This window comes from Sarcophilus harrisii, chromosome 1, assembly GCF_902635505.1.
Source record: "Sarcophilus harrisii chromosome 1, mSarHar1.11, whole genome shotgun sequence".
In the NCBI taxonomy this organism is placed as follows: Eukaryota; Metazoa; Chordata; class Mammalia; order Dasyuromorphia; family Dasyuridae; genus Sarcophilus; species Sarcophilus harrisii.
The window spans coordinates 391,712,521-391,733,631 of record NC_045426.1 but is presented as its reverse complement, the minus strand read 5'-3'; the positions used below and the strand labels follow the sequence as shown (position 1 = coordinate 391,733,631).

Genomic DNA, 21,111 nt, shown 5'->3' with positions numbered 1-21,111 from the left:
AAAGTTATTATAATAAAAAAAAAAAAAAAAAAAACACACACACACTTCCATATAAGAAAACAGAATGGTAGCAGACCAAAGTCTACTTAACTTGGAGAGTCTAAAACAGGGGTCCTCAAACTATGGCCAGCAGGCCAGATGCAGCAGCTGAGGACGTTTATCCCCTCATCCAGGGCTATGAAGTTTCTTTATTTAAAGGCCCACAAAACAAAGCTTTTGTTTTTACTATAGTCCGGCCCTCCAACAATCTGAGGGACAGTGAACTGGCCCCCTATTTAAAAAGTTTGAGGAACCCTGGTCTAAAACTATTTTTCGGTTTGGATCCTGAGATATCATTTTATTCTAAGTCAATCTCACCCTGCAACACAGATACCAGTCTTGGAAATAGCCATTCCTTCTAAGCTAATTTAATACTACAGATTAGTTAAGAAAAAAATGCTGGAAATTAGTTAGCAAATTTTATCATACACTTTTCTCCTTTCCCATGTCCTTAATCTTTTTTTTTTTTTTTTGGAAGGAGATGGGGAGTCTTGTTTAAAGTTAACACTGTGTAGAAACTTTCATTTATTACACTAGAAAAATTAAAATTATCTATCCAATATATGTTGCTAGTATGTTCTAGCATATTCTAATGTGCTTATTCATCCCATAAAGAGAATGTGGATTAATTCTAAAATCCTGGTTATAAATTTTTAATTTTGATCCATTACGTGAAGCTTTAAAATTATCCAATTATTCTGGAAAGAAATTAGAAACTATGCCCAAAAAGTTGCTAAATTTTGACCATTAAAAAATCCATTTATAGGTCTATATCCTAAAGAAATCAAAGGAAGAGAAAAAAGAAGAGAAAAATGATCCACATGTATAAAAAAAATATTCATAGCACCTCTTTTTGTAATGACAAAGAACTAGAAACTCAATGGAGCAATGGATAAACAAATTTATTGTAAATGAATGTAAGGGAATACTACTATTCTAAAAGAAATGATTAAAGAATGAGTTTTGGAGGAACTTAAGAACAATTTTACGAACTAACAAAGTGTACTTGAAGTGAATAGAATCAAAAAAACAATTTAGCTATAACGTTGTAAAGACAAACTTTGAGCAGTAAAGAAGTTTGACACAGATCCCATGGTAAAAGATACTATCCATTTCCCAATAGAGAAACAAAGGTCTCAGTGCAGATTGAGATAGAGGGGGTGTCCCAAAAATCTTAATACAATTTTAAGTTTTAATAGCACCTTCTGTATTTCCTAGAAATAGTTAAAATGGAAATTTGCTTTTCAATGCATAAACATACATACAAGGGTTATAGGGTTGTTTTTGTTATTGGGTTTTTTTTTTTCCCCCTACTGGGGTGAGAAAGGGAAAGGAAGATTTTTTTATTAATTGAAAAAAAATTAAAATCTGCCTAATAAAGTATCTTAAAATTATACAGACTGTCACTATATAGACATTCTCCAATGCTAATCTGGTTAGTGAAAAAGAAAACTGATATGGGCTTGGCTCCACTGACACTGAGATCAAGATCACTGTATTAACACAAGTAATTTGTATATATCTGCCTATTTTCCCCAGACCCACTAAAGTAAAACCAAATAACAAAACTTTTGCTCACTTAAAAAAACCCACAAAACATTTGTACTTACTCTGTATCAATTATTTTTTGTTTTAGTGTGATTAGTGCAGCAACATATTCATTTAAATTCTGAAAGAAAAAAAAAATCGATCAGTTCTATTTCCATTTTCTGGGGAGGCAGTTCTAACAAAATCACTGGATAGTCATTATCTACATAATAATAACTGTACAAGATTGATAGGGAGAGCTAAATGGTTCATATTTCTTTTTATTTGAATATAGTAGGTCCTCAATCTCTTGAATTTAATCCTCAGTACTTCAGAGAGTCCAAAATTATCAAATATAAAATTCATTCCCAAACTATTTATGAAAACAAAACTAAACACATAAAACACTTTCAAAGCAAAAAGTGAAAGGGGCATGTTCCTAAGTCTTCCTTCTCTTATTTTTTCAGGCACAATGTAGTAGTGTCTAATTTTGTCTAGTGCAGTAATACTACAGAAATGGTTTCTATGAAATATAAATGGCTACATAGAAGCCAAACATGAAGAGTTCTATATACAATAGCTTTCCAAATCACATGTAGTCCCTCTAAGCAAAATCATGCTACACAAAAATTTTAGATGCTTTTCTGGAGCATCTAAATTTTTTTTTTTCAATGTGATTTTTTTTTATGTTATACTATAATTTATTTGATAGACTCCTAGAACTTTAGCCTGATTTGATTCACAATATAGATGATTCAAAGACATAATAAATAATCATATGGAGGAATTTTTTAAAATTTAAATGTTTTTCGTTTATTTTACATTGTGCCAGAAATGGGAAATGGTATGTGGCTTCAACACTTTTGTATCAAATATAAAAATGTTAAGTATTTCCTTACTCAACATGAAAAGATCAAAACCATATACTAAATATGAAACAAGGCTTATGATGCTTTTATTTGCAACTTTAAAATTATCAGTAACCAATGATTAATAATGCTAGGCCTACTAAATTAACATCTTAATTTCCACAGAGTTTCCCTGTTCTAGCCCAATTCAACAAGTTGACTAAGAGTCAGAAGATCTGGGTATTACTCCTGGATATGACACTTAGACACTACAAAATCGTAGACAAATTATTCAACCCCAGTTTCAATTTCTTTTTCTGTAAAAATAGGGCTGAGCATCTGACTACAATGAAAATCAAATGATATTACATGAGAAAGTACCTTGTAAACTACTTAAGCACTAAAGAATCAGAGGAAGACTCCACTGCATAGTGAACATCTTCTATGAACAATTCATGAAAAGATGGCCAAGTTATCACACAAGATAAAAAGAAATGAAAGAGTTGTAATTTGTACTGGAATGAGTTATTTATATAAGTAAGATTACAGATACATCAAAGTACATGAGAACTAAGAACAGATACATTTGATAGAGAAGTATGCAAAGATTTTAATACACATCTCATTTAAGCCACACAATAAATCTATGAATTAGGTACCGTTTTTTCCTTTTAGCGAAAAGAAACTGAGGCTCTAAGAGGTTCAATGAATTCTAGCCCATGGTCACTGCACTCCTATATGTAGTGGAATCTGAACTCTGGTTTTCCTAACTCTAAGTCAAATATCACATATTCTATTATATCATTTGCAAACATTGTCTCCATCATGAAGACCAGATTTCTGTGGAAAAACAAGATACCTGAATTCCAACTGGGGAAGTTCAAATCTTAAGTTTCCATTTGAAAAGGAAATCAGCTTTTATTGATTACCTGATTTATTTTTAGTTTGATTAGGCTCCCTTCTTTAAGAACTAGTCCTTTTTAAAAAATTGTTTTTCCTCAATTATATTAAAACAATTTTTTACATTTGTTTTTAAAACTTTGGATTCTCTTCTCTCCCCCTCGCCCCCATTGAGAAGGTACATATGAAGTTATGCAAAATATATGAAATCTTAAGAGCTAAGCCACACTAACAAGAGATAGTCTAGGTTACCTACAGATCTGGGTGAATAGACTGAGAATACATCTTTTCACCATTTAGTAGCAGATACTTTTAGAAAAATAAAATAATCATAAGATTATAAAGTTTTTCAAAAAGCTATCTCCTTTTCTAGGAAGGGAAGAGGATAGGGGAGGAGAGAGAGGAGATATGACCAAATGCTAAGCAGAAAGCAGGGGTTGATCAGAAGCCAAGTTCCCTTATCTGGCAGCTGGAGAAAAGTTTATCAGCCATTACAATGTAAAGCACCCTTTTCTTTTTCTTTAGCTAGAATCTAAGTTGAGTAAAAGTCTCTGCGCTAAGGAAGATGGGAAGTGATTGCTAACCACTGACCACAAGTTCCTCTTTCTTAGCATATTTTCTGGTTACAAAAGATAGCACCTAGAGAGAAAGGATGTCAGATAACCAGCAAATAATTAAGAAAGTCTGGAAGAAGCGAATTAACCAGGGGCCTTGCCCTTGTCCAAATGAATTATGTTCAAAACAGTTTCTATAATTTTTCCAATTTGCTTTTCTACAGCAACAATAATAGGTATAAAAAAGAGATAACTGAAATGAAGGCAGTCATGGCATTTTGTCAAAAAGTCTTTAAGATTTGAAGTTGCAAGATCTATGCTTTAAGCCTGATTACTTACTACTTTTGTAACCTTCAGAAAATTACTTTACCTCTCTGGACTTGTTTCTCCCTCTAAGCAAAAAAACTGGGCTATATGATTTTGGTGGTCTTCATTGCTGCTGCCCTTCTAACTCTAAATCTTATAATGCTAATAACATAATGAAACCTCAGCTATCAAGAACCTTGAGGACTATGACAGCATGGAATTCATACTAGAAATGTAGGGTAGGTTGCATATTTGGAAAACTATCAGCATCACTGATCCTATTAATAACTAAAACAACAGAATTTTTATGATTATCTCAACAGATGCAGAAAAAGCTTTAAAAAAATACAATATCTATTCCTACTAAAAACATTATTTATCTAAAACCATCAGGAAGCATTATCTGTAATGATAATAAATTAAGAGCCTTCCCAATAAGATCCAAGAGTGAAGCAAGGTTGCCCATTATAACTCCATTATCTGATATTATACTAGAAATGCTAGCTATAGGTATAAAAGAAAAAAAAAAATCAGAAGGAATTAGAATGGGTAAAGAGGAAACAAAACTCTTACTCCTTGCAGAAGACATGATACTATGCTTAGAAAATCCTAGAGAATCAGCTTAAAAAAATCCAGGAAAAATGATGAACAACCTCACCAAAATTATAGAATATAAAATAAATCCATATAAATCATCAGCATTTTGATATATTACCAACAAGATTCTGGAGACATGAGAATCCTTGCGAGTCTGTCTGCCAAGACAAGTACTCAGGAACTATATGAACACAATTACAAAACAGTTTTCATAAAAGATAAAGTCACATTTAAACAATTCAAGAAATATTAATTGCAGAATCATTAAAAAAAATGACAATTCTACCTGAATTAATTTGCTTATACCAATCAAACTACCAAAAAGGTCGTTTTATAGAACAAGAAAAAATAATAGCAACTTTATCTGGAAGAGCAAAAGGTCAAATATAACAAGGAAATCAAATTTAAAAAAACATGCAAAAGAAGGGGGAGGGGGGGTCTAGCTGGATATCAAACTGCACTACATAGTGGTAAACATCAAAACAATTTTGTACTGGTTAAGAAATAGGGTGGATTGGGTGGATTGATCAGTAGAATAGATGAACACCAGACAAGGTAGTAAATGGCCAAAATAATCTAGTGTTTGATAAACCCCAAGATCTAAGCTTTGGATTCAAGAATTCACTATTTGACAAATTGCTCAGAAACCAGAAAGTAATCTGGCAGAAACTAGGTATAGACAATACATCTTACATACATACCACGATAGGTCAAAATAGGTACATTAAACACACACACACACACACACACACACACACACACACACACAATCTTTTTTCCTCCATTTGGCTCAGTGACTTAAGATGTAAAGGGTGGTATAAGCAAATTAGGGGGGAGCATGGGAAATTTTACTTGTCAGATCTATGGATAAGGAAAGAATTTATGACCAAATAAGAGACAGAGAACATTAGGAGATACAAAATGGATAATTTTGATCACATTAAACAAAATCAATGCTACCAACATTGGAAGGAAAGCAGAAAAAAAAAATTATGGTAGAAAAAAAAATAATAAAGGTTTTATATATATATATATATCAGAAATGAGTCAAATTTATAAGAAAAATGAGTCAATCTCCAATTCAAAAATGATCAAAGGTTATGAACAAGCAGTTTACAGAGGAAGAAATCAAAGCTACTTACAGTCGCATTAAAAAATGCTTTAAATCACTCAAAAGAAATGTAAATTAAAATGATTGAGGTTCAATGTCATACACCTACTGGACTGGTTAATATGACATGAAAGGAAGATAATAAATGTTGTAGGGCATGTGGAAAAACTGGGACACTAATTATTCACTAATAGCAGAATTGTGAACTGAACAAAATATTTTGGAGAAAAATTCAGAATTACTCTCAAAGAGCTTTATAAAGCTGGGCATATTCTTTTTTGACTCAAAAAGAATCAAAGGAGAAGAAAAAGAATCTTTATGTAAAAAAAAAATGTTTACAGCAGCTTGTTTTGTGATGGCAAAGAATTTGAAATTGAGAGAACATCCAATAATTGGGCAATGGCTGAACTAATCGTGATATATAACTGTGATGGAACACTATCGTACTATCAGAAATGACGAGCAGAATGCTTTCAGAAAAACCTGGAAAGATTTATATGAAATGATAAAAAAAGTGAAGTGAGTTTCAGAAGCAAAACATTATATACAGTATCAATATTAAATGGTGATCAACTATGAACACTTTAGGTATTCTCAGCAATACAATAATTCCAAAGGACTTATGAAAAATGCTGTTTCCATCTATAGAAGTGACAAACTCTGAATGCAGACTGACGCACACTTTTTATTTATTTTCTTTTTCTAGAGTTTTTTCTTTTAGTTGGTGATTTGGACTTTTTGGGGGGTAACAAGGATAATATGGAAATGTTTTTCATGCCTTCACATGCATAATTTGTATCAAAATGTTTGTCTTCTCAAGGAGTATGGAGGTTGACCTTCACAATCTTTTATTATAAAATATTTAATTCTTGGGAATTAAGATGTTGATATAATTCTGGAAAATGGGGGTAACAGGTGATGACCACAAGATGTTCTATCTTGTGATATGCTTTTGTAATAACTACAGAATGTACCAGGATATTCTTGAAGTAACCATAAAATCTGTAAAACTCTGGCTGGCTAATCAGAAAGAGAATGTCCACATTGCTCAAGATTGTGCAAGCTGACTGGTTTCTCATTATTGACTATAAGCTTTGTTAACTGCAAAATAGTGTCTTTGAACCTACAAAGGGATTTTGGATCTGATTTGTTATGCAACTGTATGCCTTGCTAATAAATTGTTTTGCTGGAATTTAACTGCCTCAGTTTTATTAATTTCACTTCTCAAAATATATACAGCTCCATCAACCACATTTGAGTATCTCTTTAATTAGCATTTAGACAAAGATACAGATTACCCCTTCAGAGGTTTTCATTAAAAATCTGTTACTACCTTAAACAATTGGAAAAATATCAAGTGGTCCTGGTTAGGTCGAGCGAATATAATAAAGATGACAATACTCCCTAAACTAATCTATTTATTTAGTGCAATACCAATCAGACTTCCAAGAAAATATTTTAATGATCTAGAAAAAATAACAACAAAATTCTTATGGAATAATAAAAAGTCAAGAATCTCAAAAGAATTAATGAAAAAAAAAAATCAAATGAAGGTAGCCTAGTTGTACCTGATCTAAAACTATATTATAAAGCAGCAGTCACCAAAACCATTTGGTATTGGCTAAGAAACAGATTAGTTGATCAGTGGAACAGGTTAGGTTCACAAGACAGAATAGTCAATTATAGCAATTTAGTGTTTGACAAACCCAAAGATCCTCACTTTTGGGATAAGAACTCATTATTTGACAAAAACTGTTGGGATAACTGGAAATTAGTATGGCAAAAATTAGGCATGGACCCATACTTAACACCGTATACCAAGATAAGATCAAAATGGGTCCATGATTTAGACATAAAGAACGAGATTATAAACAAATTGGAGGAATATAGGATAGTTTATCTCTCAGACTTGTGGAAGAGTAAGAAATTTGTGACTAAAGACGAACTAGAGACCATTATTGATCACAAAATAGAAAATTATGATTACATCAAATTAAAAAGCTTCTGTACAAACAAAACTAATGAAAACAAGATTAGAAGGGAAGCAACAAACTGGGAAAACATCTTCACAGTTAAAGGTTCTGATAAAGGCCTCATTTCCAAAATATATAGAGAGCTGACTCTAATTTATAAGAAACCAAGCCATTCTCCAATTGATAAATGGTCAAAGGATATGAACAGACAATTTTCAGATGATGAAATTGAAATAATTACCACTCATATGAAAGTGTTCCAAATCATTATTAATCAGAGAAATGCAAATTAAGACAACTCTGAGATACCACTACACACCTGTCAGATTGGCTAAGATGACAGGAAAAAATAATGATGAGTGTTGGAGGGGATGCGGGAAAACTGGGACACTGATACATTGTTGGTGGAGCTGTGAACGAATCCAACCATTCTGGAGAGCAATTTGGAATTATGCCCAAAAAGTTATCAAACTGTGCATACCCTTTGATCCAGCAGTGTTTCTACTGGGCTTATACCCCAAGGAGATACTAAAGAAGGGAAAGGGACCAATATGTGCCAAAATGTTTGTGGCAGCCCTGTTTGTAGTGGCTAGAAGCTGGAAAATGAGTGGATGCCCATCAATTGGAGAATAGTTGGGTAAATTGTGGTATATGAATGTTATGGAATATTATTGTTCTGTAAGAAATGACCAGCAAGATGAATACAGAGAAGCTTGGAGAGAATTACATGAACTGATGCTAAGTGAAATGAGCAGAACCAAGAGATCATTATATACGTCAACAACGATACTGTATGAAGATGTAATCTGATGGAAGTGGATTTCTTTGACAAAGAGACCTAATTCAGTTTCAAATGATCAATGATGGGCAGAAGCAGCTATACCCAAAGAAAAAAACACTGGGAAATGAATGTAAACTGTTTGCATTTTTGTTTTTCTTCCCGGGTTAATTCTACCTTCTGAATCCAATTCTCCCTGTGCAACAAGAAAACTGTTTGGATCTGCACACATACATTGTATCTAGGATATACTAGGACATATTCAACATATATAGGACTGCTTGCCATCTAGGGGAGGGGGTGGAGGGTGGGAGGGAAAAATCGTTGGATCGTCCTATGAGTTTACATTGTTGATCCAAGTCCTTTCTATATAGTGAACAACAAACTTAAATTTAAATTTTCATACTCCGCTGTTGAATGGAGCTGAAAGAAACTGGAGTGAACCTCCTAAAATTTATGTTTTCTAATCTTAACTGGGCCCTTCCCTAATATATTTGCTATCCCATTCTCCTCAGTTGTTATTCCAAATTTTCTTAATTCACATATAAAACAGGGAGAGGAATAAAGAGACAGAGAGGGATCATCCCTACTTCTCATCTCATTATTCTTACATTGTGTTCTACTCTCTTGTCAAAAGAATAGAAAGACCTTCTCCTTGCCTAGGCAAACTTTTCTATAGGTACTCTTGATGCCAAATCCTCTTCATTTCTCCAGGACATTTCCCCCACTATCATTCCCACTCTCACCTTCCATCATTTCCTTTCTACTAATTCCTAATTTACTGTCTACAAACACAATCAAGCTTATTCTCAGTTGATCTGACCATATCCAACAGCCATCATCCTATATGTCTCCTAACTTCTCATCTAAAATCTTTGAGAAATTTATTTACAATCTACGCTTCTACATCCTCTTCTCTACACACATGGAAGACTAGCTAGCTGATATAAATGAAGCACCAAAGTACCCTGAGGAAAACCGAAAGTGACATATTGGAGCCAAGCAAATGACCCTGTCACTACTTTTCCTTCAGGCCCTGATGAGGATAGATTAGAACCCGGAATCCAAGTGGTTTGGGTATAGAGTAGCAAAAGACACCACCCACCACCACCACCACCACCACCACCACCACAACAAAACCAAACCATTAGACCTGCTTTAGGCCCATTCTCCATAGCTTTCATTGTAGGAATAAATAACTACAGAGAGAAGGCCATCTTTCTCATCACCACTGCCAAAAATTGTTGACCAACAACCACTAAAAAGAAGATAGACACAGGTTTCTGAATGTGCAATATCCCCCAAAGAACCATTATGGCCAAATTCCAGAGTTTCCAGGTCAAGGAGAAAATATTATATGCAACTAGAAAGAAACAAATAAATATTGTGGAGTTACAATCAAGATACCCAAACACAAGACTTAGCAACTTCTACAGTAAAGAATCCAAAGGCTTGGAATCGGATATTCTGGAGGGCAAAGGAGCTAGAATTACAACTAGTAATTAACCTACCCAGCAACACTGTATGTTCTTTCAGGAAAAAAAGTAGATGTTTAATGAAATAGAGGACTTTCAAGATTCCAGCCGACATTGTACCTCTCTCTGTCCGGGCTCTCCTTAACTACAATTTTTCTTTCTTAGCTTCCTTCCTTGGTTTTCATCCATATTATACTATCATCCATGCCAAAATGTGCCCCTAAAGATTCCACTCTGGGCCTTCTTATCTTTTTTACTCTATATTATTGATAGTTTTGCCTAAGTATTTTAAGCTCAAATATTTCTCTTTGCTGTTTTCAAGTATTTAAAAGACTGTCAATGATTCTCTGGGGGATACTGCATACTCCGGACAACTGTGTCTAGTTTCTTTTTGCTGGTTGTTAGTCAACAATTTTTGCTGGTTGGTGATGAGAAAGGTGGCCCTCTCTCTGTAGTTATTTCTTTCTACAAAAATGATCAAAAATAACAAAACAAAGTATATCATTGGAAATACTATGCTGTGTAAAGATTTTATATGCAGAGTATTCCTAAAAAAATAAATATTATACTATCTTGATATTGCAGTGAGAAATACTGAAAAATTAGGTTTCCAAAGAATGTTCTAAGCTTCAAGGTAATTGTAAGATACTTCCCCTAAGTACCACTGACCAGTAGGTCAGAATATGAGAAATTAAGGAAAGGTAGGTTTCCACAGAACAATTAAGACTTCTTGATTGGGAGGGAATTGAATTAATTTTTTTTTTAAAATGAAAAATTGTTAATCTGATAGGGCTTTTTAATGTGAAATTAGGACAACCCCACCCATGAATCTCTTATTGTTATCAATGTAAGATTACACTCAAAACTTGTTTAGGATACGTGATCTTTGAGAGCTAAATTGACCCGAGGCTTCAATTAATCCAATTTACAATACCAAGAGAGTTTAACTCAAATAGTAATTGATGTTGTCTAGAGTTTTGAATTTAGGCATAATTGTCTAATGAAATCCTCAAGTCAGAAACCCACCATTCGAGAGAAATGACATAAACTACTCTGAGGAATGTGATCCTGAATTGTTACAGGTGAAGGTCAGTATCTAGACAAGAGTAGGAAGGACAACCCTCACCTCTGCTTAAGATGGGATCTTTCTGACTCAGTTTCCCAATGGTGTTCCTTTGAATAAGAACCCACATGATTCTGAGTCTAAAGATGGAATTGTTACTGCATAATTGATTGTCAACTGTGAAAAAGAGCTATGGAAGCTTTATCCTTTCATGTATGTGCTCTCAAGCTGAAACCTAAAGGACCAGTTTAGATACTATTATAATCATGTTCCCACTTTTTTCTCTTATAGCAAATTTCTATAATCAGAGCAAGTAATCAATAGAAGCCATGAGCATAATTAAAGTATGTAAGATCTTGCAGTTTTAAATCTGAAAATATGTAGTCATTATCTCCTAAGTAGATAAATGAACATTTAGACCAGTCATCTATCTGTCGGTAGATACAATTTTGAACATTGGATATATGACAAAGGAAATGGGGCATGCTTTTACATATTTAAGGGGTATAAAGTGGGCATATTAGAAAGATTGTAATCCAAAACAGAATGGACCAATCACGATCTCTGAGAGGAGGGACTATGACGAGCTAACAAGTATAAAGCTTCTCTTGCATAGTACATAGTCTTCCCTCTTCCACAAGAGAAGCTGAGCCCACTTCTGGCCAGAAAGGTTAAGACAATTCCTTAAAGTTTTTCTTTAATAAATTTTCCTCATATCTGAGGATGTGTCAAGTGTGTTTCTAACAATGCTAAGCATGCACACAAATTTAACAGTAACACAGTTTTCTTAAACTCAAAATTTAGAGTTAGTACAAACTGCTATAGCCATAATAGGTAGCTTATGTCCCCAATGCTACCTGAGTAATGAATTCTGGGGCTATTTCAGTTATGTCTTTATACTGCTAGTCTTTAAAGTTAGAAGAGAACATAAAGTTCAACTAGAATGTACAGCATTTGACTAATGAAGAACCAAAGCTGGCAGCATGGAACAATGGAAAGGAGCCCTGGAACTGGAGTCAGAGGTCTTGGTTTCAAATGCAGCCTGGCATATTTACTCGACCTTGGTCGGCACTTAACCTTTCTGGGTCTCAATTTTCTCATCTGTAAAATGAGGGAGTTGAATTAGATGGCCCCTAAGATTTCTTCCAGTTACGATAAAAACAATCGTTAAAAGATGATTCACAGACTTAACAAAATTTGGGGCTTTTAAATGGGAAAAACAAAACACTTCTTCGTTCACATTTTTATGTATCAAATATTAAAAGGTAGTACAGCACCTATTTGTCTATATTACTCCCAAATGCTCCGTAACACCTTACACACACACTTTATTTGGGATCAAATGTTCAAATTCCTCTAGTTGCAATATGTGAAAAGTCATTTACATTTATTGACATAGTATCATAAAAATACAGCACACCCCCATCCCAACAAGGTTGACATCATCAGGGAAAGGAAACAAGAATTCGCAAATAGCATTTTTCAAAAGTCCTCACAATCAGTTCCTAACAATAATTACACATTGGGCAGCAAACTGGCTACCTTGATGTTATTCACTCACATTTCATCTCAATTCCAGGTGCCTCTGCACAAGTTGAATTCCAGGGTGCCTCCCTCCTCACCTCTTCCTCTTAGAAACACTAGCTTTTTTTGCAAAATTCAGTTCCAGGATCTTCTCCATCTCTCAAAGTCCCACTTATTTATTTTGTATATTTTAAAAACTGTTGACGTTGTCTTACTCCTCACACCCTTCTCTCCTTTCCTCCACCCAAATAATGGAAAAACAAAAATTACTAAATAAGATGGGACGAGTCTCTTTGGTCTTTGCACCCCCAGTAGCATGCATAGTGTTTGGCACAGAATAGGTGCTTCGCAAATAGTTGCAGATAACAAGAGAACTGTTCGGTTCTGCACACATATATTGTATCCAAGATCTACTGTAACCTATTTAACATGTTTAGGACTGCTTTCCATCTGGAGGAGGGGAAAAATCCGAACAGATGTGAGTGCAAGGGATAATGCTGTAAAAAATTACCCTGGCATGGGTTCTCTCAATAAAAAGTTATTTAAAAATAAATTAACAAATAGTTGCAGATAGGCTGACGCTATCCAAGTCAACCTTTAAAGTGATTTTCTCTAGAGATTTCCACTTCCTAAGAGCTGAACAGTCAGGGAAAAAAAAAACAAAATACAAAAAACTAAAACACTATCTTCTGCAACTTCTAGCAATTCAAGGCGTGACCACACCTCCCCGGGGGAGTGCTTCGGGTAGGAGGGAGCTTTAAAACAAACACAGAGGCATGGGGGCGTGAGGGGGGAGAAGGAACCCTTTCAATTCTACAAGAACAGCACTGCAAAGCCAGCTTTCAGCAGCCATCCCCATCCCCAAGGCAAAGAGCCAAAGCTCCACGCGAAACTCTAACCCAGACCGAGAAAGAGAGCGTCTACGCGCGCAGTCAGTCCGCGGGCAAAGCAAGAGCAAGAATCCGTCATGTTCCTAAAGGCTGGTCGGCCTGCAAACTTCATCCACAAGCCCTAGGACCCAACTTCCCCTACACTCCACGACGTACTCCCCCCAAAAGAACACGCGGCTTCTAAAACGAGATAACTCCTTTTCCAAAATGCTCCAGGAGCGGGGGCGGGAGTGCGAACCCCAAATGCACAGAGATGACAAAAGGGGATGGGGTGGGACCTGCGGCAGCGGTTCCGCCAGCTCACAGACCCTAGCCTCGAAAGGGGCGGGTCCCAGGGAGGAACCTGGGGGGGGAGGGCGCGTTTGGAGTGGGAAGGTGGAAGGAGCCGGGCCCTCCCCTCTCGGCGCCCAGTCCATACCTGTTGGAGCGCGGAGCAGCCCTGACAACCCGAGGCATCCGCTGCCGTTCCCGCAGCCTTGGAGTGAGTCTCCCCGGGCATCATGGTGCCGCAAGAAGCCGGGCTCCTCTGCCTCAGGGACCGATCGCCTCCACCGCCGCTTCGTCCGACCGCCGCGGCCGCCGCCGCCGCCTGCCCGGCCGGAGCCTGCGGAGCCACTTCCCGCCGGGACCGGGTGAGTCCATCCGGACACCGATGTCCCCGCGGAGCGAGCGAGCGACACCCCGAGCCCGTGGTAGTCGCCACCCCGGGTACCGTGGGGAAAACGCTGCGCCGGGCACCGCCCTAGAGAGCGACGCGACCCAGTTAGGACCCCGCCTTTCCCTGCCGGGGCGAGGGTATCCGGGGTACAGCCTGAAAGAAACGAGCTAAAGCTACGTCTTGCAGGGATCTGAAGATCTGCCGATCTAGACGTCCTAATGAAAAATAAATTAAAGTGTTGGCGGCGTCTGGCTGGGGTCTGTACCCCAGAGATCTAACTATGGAGATTCCTGAGCAGGCACTTGTTCAGGCTCCTAAATCGGCAGACGATGGGAGGCCGCGCCCTCTTCTCGGAGGGAGAAGGCGGGGCCTCGCCTGGAGCGTAATATTTCTGCGACGGTGGAGGTCGAAGGCCCCCAGGGCGGGGAAAGTGACTACCCGGAGTTACAGAAAGATGCCTGTGAAATTCACTACTTTCCCGCGCCGTTCCCAGCCCTTAGCGGAGCGCCGTTCCCGGCGTGCCGCGCGACAGACGAAGCCGGCAGCTACTGGGCCCGTTCCCGAGGCGTGCCCGCTGATGTGAGCGTGAGGGCAGAGTGGTCCAGGGCCCTGGGTAGGTCCTGGTACCCGGCCGCCCGACTCCAGACTTTTTCCCTATTTGCTGGAGTTGGCTCCGACTTTCCTAACTATATCACTCCGTAGTCACGCGTATGTGATCTGGCCCTTTAAGGTTTGCCAGTGCTTTCCTTTTAAAAGATCTGATTTGACACCATCTTCCCACCCATCCAGTGACGTAGGGCTCTCGTTATCCTCATTTTACTGAAGAGGACATTCTGGATCAAAAACGCAATCTGTTCAGGCTTCTTGGCCTCTCAAAGCACGCAAATAATCAGTTTTTTTCCTTCAGTTTTTTAATAACAGCTGATAATTTGCATGCGGTTTCTCTTTAGAGCCTCCCGGAACCACTGGGTATTTGTCTTCCCATTTTACAGAGCAGGAAACTCGCAGCTGGTGCAAATCCAAGGCTTGCTGACCCAGAGTCCAGCACCTTGTGTGGCTCCGACTTGGGAAAACCGTGTTTCTCTAGCATTGGCAATGTCTAGTCAGAGCCTGAACTCAGGGTTAAAACCTCCACGCAGGATGAATGAACCATCTGAGAAGGATTTCCTTGGAATCATTCAAATATAGTATATTTACTCTGCTAACAAATAGTGTAATATTTCCAGCTAATTTACCTGATTGGTGTGACCTTGCTGCAAATTAATCTCTGGATAAGTTTTCTTCGTCCATAAATATATATGTAATAATATATATAAATAAATATAAATATCTTATATAAATAAGATTAAATGATAAATAACAAGATGCTTCCCACACTAGGAGTTGAAATACAAACCTCATTCAGAGCCTTTTATATATAGGCATCTCTGATCTCAACTTAAGGTCTTCTCGACAATAGAGGCAATGTATCATATAAAAATTGGTAAGAAAGCATTTATCAATTACTGTACCTGGCATCGTATTAAATGCTAGTTATTATTATTAGATGCTCTCAAGGTACTTGACTTCTAATAGAGAATATTTACATTTTTATAGAAGAGGAAGACATTTGGGAGTGGTGGCTAGGAAGGAGAGTTGGGGAATAGTAAACTGATCTATAGGACTTTACATCTTTCCACAAGGAACTATGGTAGTGTGGTCATATGGATTTTATTACTGAGCAAGGGATAGAATTAGGGTTAGGGTTGCAGGGAATTAGTAGTATGTGTATCAGCTGGGTAAATTAAAGAGTAGCTAGATGGGATGAAAAGCATTTTTGTGGTCTGAGATTATACACACATAGATATGTGTACAGTTATGTATGTATATACATATGTTTATGTATATATTATGTGTATGCACTATGCATATATACCCATGTATAGGGACTCGATATAGAGATTTTACTATTGAACAGGGTGGGAATACCCTGAATCCCAGCTTCTTAAACTGGTTCACAACCCCATCTTGTAATAATGGTTTATTATCAGTAAATGTTTGTTTTGTATACCTATTTTATATACCACTATAACCAGGGTTGTTTCTTAGGCAAAGGAGGGTCACAAAGTTTGGGAAAAAGGGGGAAATAGTTTATGAAGCCCTGCCCTAGATAAATCAGATCACAGGGTAAGAGTTATAAACTAAGTGAATTAACTACAAATATCATCTCATATGTATATTGTATATGTGTGTGTGTATGTGTGTGTATATATATAAATAGTTTCTCCAACTAGATTTTAAGTGCTTGAGGGTAAGAATTATATCTCAATTATCTTACCTCTAACGCCTAGCACATTGTACTAGGTATTAACTACAACACACACACACACACGAACACACAGGGTTCTTTATAATGGTGACCATAATGAGGGACAGCTAGGTGGATAGTGTGTCTAGAAATAGGAAGAGTCATCTTCCCAAGTTCAAATATGGCTTTTGACACTAACCATGTCATTTAACCTTGTCTGCCTCAGTTCCCTTATCCCTACAGTAACCCTATATCTGGAAAAGGAAAGAGCAAACTACTCCAGTATGTTTGCCTGTTGGAATTTTTACAAACTGTTAAGCCATTAGAGTTGATAGGGACAATAATTATCTAATTTAGCATGGTTCAATATGATTGATTTGATCTTAGAAGGAGATATTTGGGGCCCGGAACTTGAAACAAGGTACTAAGTACAACTGACAGAAACAATGCTTGTGTTCACACCTTTAGAGAGCTCATAGAAGCAAGAAATATTTAAATACTCATTGGAGTTCACACTTTCAGGGAGATTAGAAAGAGATATCTGAATTCACACCTCCCTTAGGACCAGAGAGCACTCTGGGAGATAACCTATAATCCCATTCTCTCAGAGGAGGAGTTAATCTTTGGGAGATCATATATATAGAGGAAGCTTTTAGAGCTTGGAGAGAGTTTCTTGGGAACATTCCCAGGAGTCGGAAAGGAGCACTCTGGGAGGAAGCCTACAAGCCCTCTAGAAGGCAAGAGAGATTCATTGCATCTTCCATCTTGGTGCTGGCTGGAGGCTGGAGGCTGGAGGCTGAAGGACAAACTTGGATTTGGAGACATTCGGAGAGAGTTCTTGGAACCAAGCAGAGATAGGCCTCTGAGCTAACCAGGCTATATTGAAGGACACAATAAAAGATTTGAACTTTTATTAGCTGGCTGCGATTTTGGGTGATTATTTACTTGTAACTGAAACTAAAGCTGCCTCCAGAAAACCTCCCTGAGAAACCTCTCTCCCAGAGAGAACCATCTTATATTCTAAAGAAGAAAAAACACCAACATTTCCCAAGAAAATTCCAAATGGAGTCACAAAGAATTGGACATAACTGAAAACCACTATAATGATATGTGTGTAAGGAAAGAAATATAAGGCAATCTTGTCTATCATTTTAGATAAAAAGGGAAAAGAAGCAGCATGTGTTAAGTGTCTATTGTGTTTCAAAAACTATGTCAAGCCTTTTACAGATATATAATTCTATAACTCTGGAGGTAGGTGCTATCATAAATATCTATATTTTATAGCTAAGGAACCCGAGGAAGAAATAAAATCACTTTGCCCACGATCATGAAGCTAGTGAGTCTTTGAACTCGCCTCTTCTTGACTTCAGAATCTAATACACATATTTATGTGTTAAGGCCACCTAGCAGAATTAACAATATCTGAAGCATGCTGACCTCACTGGTCATTAAGAAAAGCTAGTCCCTTCTGACAGGGCACTAGGAAATAAGTGGTTTTTGTACCTATGAATCTAGAAATCTGTAGGAATAGCTGAACTCCATAGTCCTCAAAGCCAATTAGATCTTCTGGACAGTTCATCTAACAATAACTATATATGTATACACACACACACACACACAAAATCTTCATTCATATGCAAATCTCAAGATTACAATTGTAAGTACCTTCTTGAGAATTACTTGAGAGAACCACTTACCCAAAACCTTATTCCAGACTACCTGGAGGAACGACAAGGCAGTAGTCCTGGGAAAAGCTCTTACCCACATTAATTGTTTACTATCCAGCAAAGTTTTAGTTTCTTAGGGTTTTTTGGTTTATTTTTGTTTTAGGGTTTATTTTATTTTATTTTTGTCTTGTTTTCATCCATAAAACCAGTGGGAAAGGCCTTCATTTCTCCAGTTATAAATTTATATATAAATGTCCATTTGGACCTCATGAGGTATAAAAGACAGTTTCCAAGAAGGAAATGAGAGGTTGTGGTTTCTCAGAGAAGAGAGGGTTTTGCTGCTTCCAATTGAACAGATTGCTGGTGGAGAAGGGAACATATACCATAAAGGAGCCAGGCTCTTCCCCACTGGGAGGAATCTGTCACAGGGGAAAAAGTATGGTGTGGGACAGACCTGCAGGGGGAGTGGAATGGGTGGAGGGATGTTCAGAGGTAGAATTTGTGGCTTCCAACACTCCATATGTAGACCCTCCCCTAGTATGGGGAGGGGATAACACAGAAGCAAAAGAGGAGGCTCCGGGCAGTGCATAAGGTGGGGGAGCAGAAACAGTGACCCCAGGGGAGGAATCAAAAGGGGACAGAGAGAGAGGGTCCATCGGGTCTAGGGTCTCTGAAGGGGGAGGCAGGACAGGGTACAGAGTATTTTTGGAAGCTTGGGTGTCTGTACCATATGGGTTTACAGATTTTGTAGCATTTTCCTTTCTCCTGGGGCCCCCATACTAGGACGGTCCAGAACTTGTATCTGAACTTTGCCAGAAGAGAGTCTGAATTCCAACCAAGTCAATATATACAGGATTTGGTCAAGATGACCCGGTTCCCCAAAGATAATGTGCTTTATGTGCCGTCCAACAGATGAGTCGAATGTCCCCTCAAGGGGGCATCCCATGGCAGAGGTGGGCCATTTTAGACAGCAAAGTGTCTGTAATTGGCTAGAACTGACCTTTGAACTATATCCCCGTGCTATGGTGCGAAATTGTTTAAAGTTTGCAAGAACCTCCTGGAGAGGAGTTGGGGATAAGGTCTGAGAGGCTCCTTGGCCCATGAGAGCTGAGAGGACAAAGACAAAACACAGACCAACAAGATACAAACACAAGACAAGGGCGGCAATGTACCACTGGAAAGCAACAATCAAAACCGCCTCCCGGTGCCTCGTGGAGGTTGTCTGCTCAATGGAAGGCTTATCTGCTGGAGCCGAATCAGGTAGGTTTTCATTACCCTTGTTCTTTAATAACCCTAGCAGCGTTTGAAAACTTTGACAATCCCCTGATTTCTCAGGGCAAAGTCTTTCGGCCAGTTTGTCTTGTGGCTTTTGCTTATGAATTAATGCAATAGGTTGAAATTACAGGCAATTTTATCTCAAAACTTTAACAGAGCTTTTTGACCAGCAGACAAACAATCACACAAGACACACAATGCACAGAACAGCACTGGCAGACAAATCACACAGAACACACAGAACACAGACCACAACCAACAGAACACACAGACAAATCACACCTACACAGAACACAGAACACATAGTACAAGAAGAAAAAAAATGCCCCCCAAAAGGTGCTCAGAATCAGATCAGATGTGTCTTAGACACCCAGGAGTATCACGTGGTATCCCACAGAGGTCAGCAAGGGCGTTTAGTGCTGTGTCCAGCTTCGCCACTTGCTACAGATACAGGAGTACTCACCAGATCAGACAGGCAGCTGCAAAAATGACCAGGCAGCTACAGGAGCCCCTCAAACCCTGAACACTCTAGGCCAATTTTGAACCAAAGTCAAAAATTTGGGTCTCACTCTCTTGGACCGCAGAAAGAGATTACTGGAAACTGGGGCCAAGGAACATCTCTTGGTGGCCACTCCCTAGGATCCATAACCTCTTTTGCCCTCCAGGGAGAGGGACTGGCTGTCAGTCCAGGCCAAAGGTTATCTCGGTGGAACCTCCAAATGAAATAGCCCCAGCAATAAAATTCAGGACAGCCAAGGTGTTGGTAATTTTGAAAGCGTTTATTACTGGCCAGGACAGACCTCTCAGTAGAGTTCCACCCCGAACAGAGGTATAGACAGCCTTATAAGCATTCTTGTTCAGTCTTGTTGATATTAAATATTGACTTGACTTCCCGCTCAGCAGGGGCATGTGGGGGAGCTTACAGGATGTAGGGAGAATACACAATGGCAGATGTTGACATAGATTAATGAAAATAGATCAGGGTTATCGAATATTGTTAGGCAAGCATCCTATAGAATGAACACTTCTCAGAGCTTGGTTGAGCAAGCACTTCATAGAGCAAAACATTTCCCTTAATCTAGTTGAGCAAACATTTCTCTGTGAGCCCGAGACCCCTTGACCCAAGACTGAAGGAGAGGAAGGGGCCCATCTTTTGTCCATTTCACCTGAAGGGCACCAACTTTGTTTTCACTTTTTTTTTTTTTTTTTTACTACCATAAAAAATGCTTTTGCTATTTCTTTAATTCATGAGACTCTTCCCTCTGTTTTGACCCTCCCAAGATTTATGTCTAATACTACTATACTTAGTCAAAGGCTATATGAAAATGACAGATTTTTCTAATATGGTTCCCAGTAGTTTTGCAGAACAGTTGAAGTAAGTCACAGCTCTATACAACACTATCTGAATGCCTTTTTATAGAGATTGTTTTACATATCACATTTAACATTTTTCAATTCGACTTTATTTTAATATTTGTGATGATGGTATTCTTTCACATAGTTTTGGAGAGCATGTATTTTCTTTCTTGAAATTCATTAGAGGATGGTTATTATATATTTCAGTCAATCATTCAACAAGCATTTATTATACAACTACTATACTCCAGGCATTGATTTAGGGCTCAGGGAATACAAAGAG

At 37.9% G+C, this 21,111-nt stretch overlaps 1 protein-coding gene across 1 annotated transcript in view; it reads right to left on the bottom strand.

The window, feature by feature from the left end:
- The window catches only part of ICE1 (interactor of little elongation complex ELL subunit 1), a 77,283-nt gene extending 63,097 nt beyond the window's left edge, over window positions 1–14,186 (bottom strand). The window contains 2 exon segments of the mRNA XM_031946109.1: window positions 1,650–1,708; window positions 14,004–14,186. Coding sequence (XP_031801969.1) covers window positions 1,650–1,708; window positions 14,004–14,087 — 143 coding nt within the window. The 5' untranslated portion in view covers window positions 14,088–14,186.
- Window positions 14,187–21,111: the final 6,925 nt, after the last annotated feature.